The 9,746-nt window shown below is 61.2% G+C and overlaps 1 protein-coding gene and 1 long non-coding RNA gene across 4 annotated transcripts; one reads left to right on the top strand and one right to left on the bottom strand.

Moving 5' to 3' along the window:
• Positions 1-96: 96 nt before the first annotated feature.
• LOC309653371 lies at positions 97-5,708 on the bottom strand. 3 transcript variants are annotated; one of them, XR_014259140.1, is made up of 4 exons: positions 5,422-5,708; positions 4,446-4,584; positions 1,429-1,933; positions 97-370 (listed from the first exon to the last, which is right to left on the bottom strand). It is a non-coding gene; the product is annotated as an uncharacterized lncRNA (long non-coding RNA). The 3 variants fall into 3 exon arrangements; XR_014259141.1 differs by lacking the exon at positions 97-370 and having other exon boundaries at positions 1,076-1,933; positions 5,412-5,667; XR_014259142.1 differs by lacking the exon at positions 97-370 and having other exon boundaries at positions 1,076-1,933; positions 5,422-5,639.
• A 131-nt stretch (positions 5,709-5,839) lies between these two features.
• Positions 5,840-8,965, top strand: LOC309653369 (ADP/ATP translocase 3). The gene is made up of 4 exons (XM_082447984.1): positions 5,840-6,067; positions 6,705-7,191; positions 7,870-8,010; positions 8,416-8,965. The coding sequence occupies exons 1-4, from the start codon at positions 5,957-5,959 to the stop codon at positions 8,571-8,573; spliced, it is 897 nt and encodes a 298-aa protein (XP_082304110.1). The 5' UTR covers positions 5,840-5,956; the 3' UTR covers positions 8,574-8,965.
• The last annotated feature ends 781 nt before the right edge of the window (positions 8,966-9,746 follow it).

Here is a 9,746-nt window from a genome sequence, read left to right as displayed (position 1 = left end):
GGACGCGGGGGACGCGCCCGGTGGTGGGACGCGCGGGCCGGGGGCGGGGGGGCCCCGGGGCCGGCGGGGGATGCGAGGGCCAGGCCAGGTCCCCGGGAGATGTCAGCATCTCCCTCGCTCCCTCTTCGCTGGTGACTAGATCTCGGCGCATCTAGATCCTATTTCCCAGTGCTTCACTCCTATTTTCAGTGCGTTTGTCCTCTGCCCTCCCGGCCGTGTGGACACACCGATCGGTGGATGCCTTCTCTTACGCTCAGGGCGGCGGAACCCGCCTCTGCCCCCGTCCATGGTGAAACCGCGTCCGGGAGCTCACGCGGGGGGAGGTTTACGGGGTCAGGATGCTTGTTTACTGCAAACGTCCTCCAGACACCTGTGTGAGGCCGTGTCTCTTAAAGACTAGGCGAGCACAGTGGTGACTGCGTAGCAATGTGTACGTTGTCTGTTACGTGTACACCGTTATCGTTAGAAAACAGTGCCCCGAATGTCACATGGGGTCCTTTCAAACAGGCCCCCTGTTGAGTGTTGACAGTTCACCTGTGCTTTCCAGCTAAAACCACCACAGACTGTTAGATACATAACTTCCAAAAATAGAGACGTATTATTTTCTAGGTGTAAGGATATATTTTAGGGGCTTCCCTGGTGGCGCAGTGGTTAAGAATCCGCCTGCCAACACAGGGGACACGGGTTTGAGCCCTGGTCCGGGAAGATCCCACATGCCATGGAGCAACTAAGCCCATGCGCCACAACTACTGAGCCTGTGCTCTAGAGCCCATGAGCCACAACTACTGAGCCTGTGAGCCACAACTACTGAGCCTGCGCTCTAGAGCCCGTGAGCTACAACGACTGAGCCCGTGAGCCACAACTACTGAAGCCCACGCGCCTAGAGCCCGTGCTCCACAACAAAAGAAGCCACCGCAATGAGAAGCCCGCGCACCGCAACAGAGTAGCTCCCACTCACCACAACTAGAGAAAGCCTGCATGCAGCAACGAAGACCCAACGCAGCCAAAAATAAATAATTTTTTTAAATCCTTTAAAAAAAAAGAATATATATTTAGAGCATACAAACTATGTATGTCATATATAAATGTATAAGTATATATTTATAACATAATATCCACACACACACAAATATATAATTTTGGACAGACTCCAATTTAAAGAAAAAAAATCACAAATTGTGTCTCCATGTGAGGCAAAGAGAGAGGAGGGAGGAAATGACACACTGGTTGTAAAGGGAGCTGTGCCATCCCGATGGAGTGCCGGCAGCTCTCCCGAGTGAGAGGGGCAAAGGACAGGGGTCACGGCCCCGCGTCCGTCTGGCCCCGGTGTGGACCTGCAGCCTCAGTGAAACTGCAGCCAGGCTCGCAGGAGTGCAGAGCAGAGCGCCCCGCCCACCCGGGTCCCCTCTGCCTGCCCCGGCCCTTCACCTGGGCAGGGCGGTGCTCGGCCGCTGGCAGGGCCACATCTGCTGCGCGGTTCACCGGGGGCCACTCCCTTCCGCCCCCTTCCTCTCCCGGGAGAAGAGGTGAGTCCCTGCAGGTGACCCTGCCTCAGCCAAGGGCACCGTGTTGCAGCAGGGCTGGGTCCCCAGTGACAAGCGATGGGTACAGGGCATGTGGAACGCCTGCGCTCTGGCCAGTCAGGGAGCCAGCCGTCTTGACACTGGCTTTGCTAGAAGAAACTGCACTTGTAACCGGAGGTGTCAGAGCGCCCGCCACGGCCGGGGGGAGGGGGGTGGTGCCCGACCCCCCTTAGTCCTGGCTACTGCGCGCACTGCGGGCTGCGGGGCTGCTACAGGCAGGGCTCTGACCCACGGCTGTGCCCGTGAACCAAGGATGCACCCGAGGGACACGCCCAGTTGGAAGAGTCACGGGCAGATGACGTGTGGGAGCAATGAAGGGCCCACGGCTTCCGTATACTGCTCTCTCCTTCCTGTGTTGCAACAGTTTGCAGTAAAAGAAAAAAAGAAAAAGATAAGAAATTAAAAGGTGAGAAGAGAAAATATGACTTACAACCTGTCTCTTCATTTCTTAGAAATACACGCAAAAGCAGGGTTTTGGGGGAAGCTGGCGTAAAACAGCGTACGGGTGTGGCTACCCGCACGTGCCTGTGTCTTTAAATCAACAGGGATTTCTAGGCTGGAACTGCCCTGGACCTGACGCCCGCCCTCCGGGTCACCTTCATTCATCCATCCATCCATTCACTCACTCAGGAGATGTCTGAGCGCCCGCTGCAGACCAGGCCTATCCATTCATTCATCCATCCATCCATCCATCCATCCATCCATCCATCCATTCACTCACTCAGGAGATGTCTGAGCGCCCGCTGCAGACCGGGCCTATCCATTCATTCATCCATCCATCTATCCATCCATCCATTCATTCACTCAGGAGATGTCTGAGTGCCCGCTGCAGACCGGGCCTGTCCATTCATTCATCCATCCATCCATCTATCCATCCATCCATGCATTCATTCACTCAGGAGATGTCTGAGCGCCCGCTGCAGACCGGGCCTATCCATCCATTCATCCATCCATCCATCCATCCATCCATTCACTCACTCACTCAGGACATGTCTGAGCGCCCGCTGCAGACCGGGCCTGTCCATTCATTCATCCATCCATCCATCTATCCATCCATCCATGCATTCATTCACTCAGGAGATGTCTGAGCGCCCGCTGCAGACCGGGCCTATCCATCCATTCATCCATTCATCCATCCATCCATGCATTCATTCACTCAGGAGATGTCTGAGCGCCCGCTGCAGACCGGGCCTGTCCATCCATCCATTCACTCACTCAGGAGATGTCTGAGCGCCCGCTGCAGACTGGGCCTGTCCATTCATCCATCCATCCATCCATCCATCCATCCATCCATCCATCCATGCATTCATTCACTCAGGAGATGTCTGAGCGCCCGTTGCAGACCGGGCCTGTCCATTCATTCATCCATCCATCCATCTATCCATCCATCCATGCATTCATTCACTCAGGAGATGTCTTGAGCGTCTGCTGCAGACCGGGCCTGTCCATTCATTCATCCATCCATCCATCTATCCATCCATCCATTCACTCAGGAGATGTCTGAGTGCCCGCTGCAGACCTGGCCCGTCCGGACCCATCACTGGGTGACACCTCTGTCCTCTCCACTTGTCTGGGGCGGACGGGGACTGGGCGGAGGGGACGATAAGGATGACACCCGAGACAGCAGCATGTGGCCCCCCCAGGCCCCCCCTGCAGGGTCCCTCCACCAGGCAGGCGCCTTCCCTGAGCAGCCCCCGGCCCCTCACCAGACCAGTTCACTTAAAGGCCTCCCCCCATGCCACCCTCATCCCTTCTGTGACTCATTCTGAACCGTCAGTGGAAACCTGTCATCTTTAAGCCCCTCCTCCACCGCTTTTCGTTAGGCCCCCCGTTTTTCAGATACTCAGCTTCTAAAACTGTCCAGGTCGTAGTAAGACCTTGGGGCAGCGTGAGGAAGGGGGGGCCATACCTCGCCCTCCCCACCCCTGCCCCTGGGGATCCTAGAACATAACCCCTTCCTCTCCCCGCCGCAACCCCACCTCTCAGCCTCCTTTCTCCCTTTCCAATCCCCGGTGCGCAGTCTGCCTCCTTCCCCAAGTACACGGCACTCTTGTGCGTGGTCCTGCCGCCCTCCTGGGTCAGACCCCCTGAAGCACGAAGCCTGGGTCACCCCCGCTCAGCCCCACCCCGACAGATGCACATATGCACTGGTCAGACAGATGGGTCTGCGTCTAAGGCCCACATGAGATGCTTTTTCAAGAAAAACGCGTTCTGAACCCCAGTTAGCAATGAGGGGGGAAAGGTCACATCCATTCATTCCTCCCAACAGCGAGGTGCTGACCTGCGCGGGGGGGCGGGGGGTGGGCGCTGGGAATGCAGGTGGGGCACAGGGAGGGGTGTCCCTTGCCTGGGGGAGGGGAGCGGGTCGCTCAGAGGTTAATCGCTCCCACCGGGGCTGGAGAGGCTCTCCAACAGAAGCGCCTACTTCCAGGGCCTCACAGCCGGAGCCTGCAGGACCAGCTTCGGCTGGCTGGCCCCTGTCGGCCCAGCGGGCAGTGATAACCATCACAGGGTCCCTCCACGCCCAGACAGGTGGCTCCTGCGTACGAATGCAGACAGGAGAGATGCTTTCCTCACCTGGGAGTGCCCAGACGGAGCCAGCACCCTGTCCCTGCCCAGAACCCACAGCCACTCTGTCCTCTACCCCAGAACCCTGCGGTTGCTGCCAGCGGGAGCCGGGCAGGGCCCCCAGATCTGTTCTGTCCCCCAGTCCCGTGAAGCCTCAGAAGGCGCCAGAACATCAAGCCCCCCACACACACCCCCGACACACACACACACACACACAAAGCAATCCTCGCCCAGTGCGTGCCCTGAGCCGCACCACCCTCTGCAGCGGCACCAGCCTCAGGCCCCGCCTCTTACCTGCTTCTCCACGGAGGTCAGGAGAGGGCAGAGCAAGGTCCTGCAAGGACACCGGGGACCTGGGAAACGAATGGCAGGCTCCGGGTGCCCTGGGCTCTGGTGGGCCCGCCCCTGGCATCCATCCACCCAGCGTCACCGGCTGGAGGGGATGCAGGAAAGCCCCTCGTGAAAATATGGGGGGGGGGGTGGAGCAAAGAGAAAAAAGAGGGAAAGAGAAGAAACAGGCAGGGAGGGAAATAAGAAATGAAAGGACGCATCCTTGCACCAAGAAAAGGATCCTTTCTTGACCTGGGTGCTGAGACACCATAGCACTCACTTTGTGAAAATTCACAGAACGATACACTTACGACTTGTGCCATTTAGTTATAATTCAATAAAAAGTTCACAGCATTTCAAAACACCTAGGTCTCAGGAGACTTCCTGGGGGGAGGGGGACAGATGTACTCCTGCGGGTGGCATGTGTGCCTGCCTGCGTGTGTATGCAGGTGTGCGTGCAGGTGTGCGTGGGCAAGTGTGGACACGTGTCTAGGTATGGGAACGTGGGTGCATGTGTTAGTGAGCGTGTGCGGGTAGCACATGTGCCCCTGTCGCTCTGGGAGCCGCCACGTCGCAGAGCTCGGCCTGGCAGGGGGACCCGAGTCTGAGGCCCACTGGGCCCCGGAAGGGCAGGGCCCAGGGAAAGCGGCCGGGTGGGTGGAGAGGGACCCCCCGGGACCCCCCAGTGCCCGGCGCGCCCAGTGCACCCGGAGTCTCGGGGTCAGGGTCGGGGGACCCCACGGCAGGGCAGGGTCCTCCGGGGGCGCTCCTACGGGCGGACCCGGGGTCTACCGGGCAGGGGACAGGCAAGCCCTCGAGAAACCGGGCCTGGGGGGCTCGGGGCGGCCTCCTACTCCGGCCCTGACCCCGCGAACTGTCGCTCCTCCCGCTGGGCGATCCCTGGGGTCGCGGCCGGGACTCGGGGATCACCGGGACGAACCCAGCGGTCCGAGCATCCGAGGAAGGGGATGCCGGCGCCGGGGCAGGATGAACATCGGGCGTGGGACTCAGCAACCCCCGTCCTTCCCCTTACGCAACCGCCGTCTGTCGCGTCCCCCTGGCCCGGCGTGACCTTCATAAGGTCAAGGCGGCCGCCGCGCCCCCCGGCCCGCAGGGCGCATGGGCGGGGTCCAGCTCCCTACATGCCCCGGGGCGCGGCACGCGGGAAGGGGAGGGACGTGGTTGGTGGCACAGCCAATGGGCGCGGCGCTCGAGGGCGAGGGGCGGGGCGCAGAGCTGCTCCCGGCAGCCCGTGGGGGCGAGGCGAGCGGGAAGGGGCGGGGCTTGGGCGGCGGCGCAGCCAATGGGCGCGGCGCGCGGGGGAGCGGGGCGGGGCGTGGGCGCCTTAGCGGCTGCGCGCTGCCCGCCCGGTCTCTTCGGTCCCGGCGGCGGCAGCGCAGACCAGTGGTGCCCACCCTCCGGCTCTCCGCGCCTCCCCTCCGCTCTCTTCCCGCTGCGTTGCCCGCCTCTCCACCATGACGGAACAGGCCATCTCATTCGCCAAGGACTTTCTGGCCGGAGGTATCGCCGCCGCTATCTCCAAGACGGCCGTGGCCCCGATCGAGCGGGTCAAGCTGCTGCTACAGGTGGGAGCCGGCTGCGCACACGCGGACGCCGGGCGACGTGCGAGGGTCCGGGTCGCGGGGACAGCGGGCCGGGCAGGCCGCGTGCACCGGAAGCGGGAGGCTGCGCCGCTTTGTCCGCGCGCCGCCGGCTTCCGGGGGGTTGCCGGGGCGCGCGTCACGCGGGCGCTATAGCATGCGCAGAACTGGGGCCGCGGGCGGGCCCGCGCGTGCGCAGTGGGCCTTGCGGCACGGTTCGGAGGACGCATGCGCATGGGGCAGCCGCGTGGACGGGCCCCGCGGCGCGAGGACCGTGACCTTGGGCGTTGGGCGGGTCGCTAGGGTAGTCCTTTTGCCTTTCGTTGGGCTTCGGTTCTTTTCCCCTTTTTGTTCCCCTTTTGCGGTTCTGAGCCGGAATAAGCTGTCTTTGTTCCGGGATTGTCAGAAGTGTAGCGCTAATGGAAACATCGTTGTTAGTTTGTTGTTTGTAGCACTTGTAGGGACCCGTAGTGACCAAAAGATGGGTTTCTCCCGGTAGGACGTTTGGGCAACTTAAAGGCCCCATGCACTTGTTGTCTTATGAAGACAGCGCCTTTCGTTGGGGGTCCTTGGGGGCGTCTGACTTAGGCCCTCGTTTAAAACCCTGTTTCTCTGCCCCCAGGTACAGCACGCCAGCAAGCAGATCGCGGCCGACAAACAGTACAAGGGCATCGTGGACTGCATCGTGCGCATCCCCAAGGAGCAGGGTGTGCTGTCTTTCTGGAGGGGCAACTTGGCCAATGTCATCCGCTACTTCCCCACGCAAGCCCTCAACTTCGCCTTTAAGGATAAGTATAAGCAGATCTTCCTGGGGGGCGTGGACAAGCACACGCAGTTCTGGAAGTACTTTGCCGGCAACTTGGCCTCCGGCGGGGCGGCCGGAGCCACCTCCCTCTGCTTCGTCTACCCCCTGGATTTCGCCAGAACCCGGCTGGCGGCTGACGTCGGCAAATCCGGCACGGAGCGGGAGTTCAAAGGCCTGGGAGACTGTCTGGTGAAGATCACCAAGTCGGACGGCATCCGGGGGCTGTACCAGGGCTTCAACGTCTCTGTGCAGGGCATCATCATCTACCGGGCCGCGTACTTCGGCGTGTATGACACCGCCAAAGGTGAGTGCGCTCTGCTCTCGGCGCCGCCTGTCAGGGTGCTGGGCGGGGGGCTTCAGCAGCAGATGTCTGTGGTCTCCCCGTCCTGGAGGCTGGAATCTGAGATCCAGGTGTGGGCAGGGCTGGTTCCTCCCGAGGCCTCTGTCCTGGGCGTGTAGACAGCTGTCTGCTCCCTGTGTCCTCACAGGGTTGTTCCTGTGTGTGTGTCTGTGCCCCGATCTCCTCTTATAAGGACACCAGTCCTATGGGATCAGGACTCACCCTGATGACCTAATTTTACTTTAATTATCTCTGTAAAAGATTTTCCTAGTACAGTTATACTTTGAGGTTCTGGGGTTTGGATCTTTAGTATAATTTTGGGGAGGACACAGTTCGCGCCCTGTAAGGTAAGTCACCCTGGAGGTCAGGGCCCAGGCCCGCTGGCACCTTTGCGGTGGAACAGGTGTGAAACCTTCCACTTACCAAGGCCCGTCTGTTTCCGTCTAGAGAGGCCCCTGCCGCCGGGTACCAGGTTGGTCTCTGGGGCCGTCCTCCCAGCTTGCAGGTGGCTTCCCCGTCTCTGGCTGGTGTGGTGACCCCAGTCTGGCCGGTCTAGTGTCACCTGGTGCTGGGATCCCCGCGTGGAGCTGGGGGCGGCCGTGTGTGCGGCCCTGGGGCCTCACGCTCGGGGTGACCCTGCAGGCATGCTCCCTGACCCCAAGAACACGCACATCGTGGTGAGCTGGATGATCGCGCAGACGGTGACGGCCGCGGCGGGCGTGGTCTCCTACCCCTTCGACACCGTGCGCCGGAGAATGATGATGCAGTCGGGGCGCAAAGGAGGTACCGGCCCCGCCCTGCTCCCGCTCTGGGGGTGGGGCATCGCTGAGGGGCCTGGCGCTCGGCCCTTGGGAGGTGTAGGGCCAGCACGTGAGGTGGGGGGCGGCGGGGGGGCAGCATTTGGTCCCAGAGTGCAGTAGCCGGGCTTCGTGGGGGAGGCCTGGGCGGGTGCCTGCTCCCCTCTCTGCTCTCGACCCTCGGGTGTGCCGGGCCCTGGGGAGGCTGGGGCTTGAGTTCGCGTTCGATCCCCCCCTGAACGGTGGGTGTCCAGAGCGTCCTTTTCCTGCGGTCGAAACGCCTAGCCACCCAGATGGCGGCAGCCGGGGCTCAGCGTCGGTACCGTGTCTCTGGGGGTCCGTTTCGCGCGTGTGTGTGATCCTCTCCGTGACCCCCGCCCTCTCCCCGCAGCCGACATCATGTACAGGGGCACCTTGGACTGCTGGCGAAAGATCTTCAAGGACGAGGGCGGCAGAGCGTTTTTTAAGGGCGCCTGGTCCAACGTGCTCCGCGGCATGGGCGGCGCCTTCGTGCTGGTCCTGTATGACGAGCTGAAGAAGGTCATCTAGGCGCCCTGCCCGCTGGCCACAGCGACCAACACCTCCACATAGAGGAATAGCTGTTACGGACCATCGACCTTCGAGAAATTCCAGTGTCCTCGCGGAGGGCTGGGGCGGCCCCCGCAGAGGGCTCTTTGTGATCGGCGGCCCTGGGTCCATGTATTGATTACGGGGGGAGGGGAATCGTGACGTCTTCGTGGGTCCACAGGCGGTGAGGCACCTCTACTCGCCAGATGTAGACTCCAGGTGCTTGTAGGACCAATTCGTGTTTAAGTATTTATTTAAGAAAATCATGTCTCTATTTGTACTTAAGCACTATTCTCTTTTGCACAGCTGAATATTTGCAATTATGTTTTATGTCCGGCGTTCTGCTGCGAAACAATAAAATTAGGGCACACGGACGCTGCTTTTGTTTCTGAATCGAGCGGCCTTGTGTGGTGGGAGCAGGAAACAGTGGGGTCTCAAGCTGGGGAGGAGAGGGGGAGGCAGGCCCTGGCTGCCCATCTGTGGCCTGTCCCGTCCCAGGGGCCGCCCTCGGGTGCTGAGGGGAGCATGCAGATGCGGGGACCCTGGGGCTTCCTAACCTGAAGTTCCCTTCCCCCAGTGCCCGCCCTGGGGAATCCCTTGCAAGGTGGGCACGCACCCTCAGGTGTGCCCGACCCCCAGCCCGGAAAGCATCCTTCCCCGCCTTTGAGCCGTATCTGCAGGAAGCCTGATATTCACTGCAGGGAGAGAACTTGCTTTGAGAGTCTCTACCAGGCTGACCCCAGGGTCCTGGTATGTTAACGGGGGAATGGGGTGTATTCTGGGGCTGCTTTGGGTGTTCTCAGGGTCCAGGACTGTGCCTGCGGGGTCATCACCAGTCTGAGGCCTCACGGTCACGCACAGAGCCGCCCAGGAGCAGAACTTCCCTGGGTCCACCTGGAGCTCCCAGCACCGAGAGAGCTTGGAGAGGTCAGACGGGTCCACTGCAGGGGCTGGAGAGGGGAAGCCAGCTGCAGGCCACAGCAGGACCGCCCCTAGGCCGGCTTGCTTCGTTGGAAAGCAGAGCTTCCATCTCCAGACCAGGGTGAGGTCAGTCAGAGAAGACAAGCTGGAGCTGGCTTTCCCCAAGGTCACCTTGCTGGTGCTGGGTGAGGAACAGGACGGGACCAGCCCCCACACACCCACGTGGGTTCCGCC

Source organism: Balaenoptera physalus (assembly GCF_965194825.1).
Source record: "Balaenoptera physalus genome assembly, chromosome: Y".
In the NCBI taxonomy this organism is placed as follows: Eukaryota; Metazoa; Chordata; class Mammalia; order Artiodactyla; family Balaenopteridae; genus Balaenoptera; species Balaenoptera physalus.
The sequence above is the reverse complement of the archived record's forward strand: the minus strand, read 5'-3'. Positions and strand labels throughout refer to the sequence as shown.

Excerpts from the sequence above, each read along its gene's own strand:
- LOC309653369 (XM_082447984.1), top strand. The coding sequence starts at position 5,957 with ATGACGGAACAGGCCATCTCATTCGCCAAGGACTTTCTGGCCGGAGGT. Across the intron at positions 7,192-7,869 it reads CGTGTATGACACCGCCAAAG|GCATGCTCCCTGACCCCAAG; the intron begins GTGAGTGCGCTC and ends GTGACCCTGCAG. Across the intron at positions 8,011-8,415 it reads GCAGTCGGGGCGCAAAGGAG|CCGACATCATGTACAGGGGC; the intron begins GTACCGGCCCCG and ends CTCTCCCCGCAG.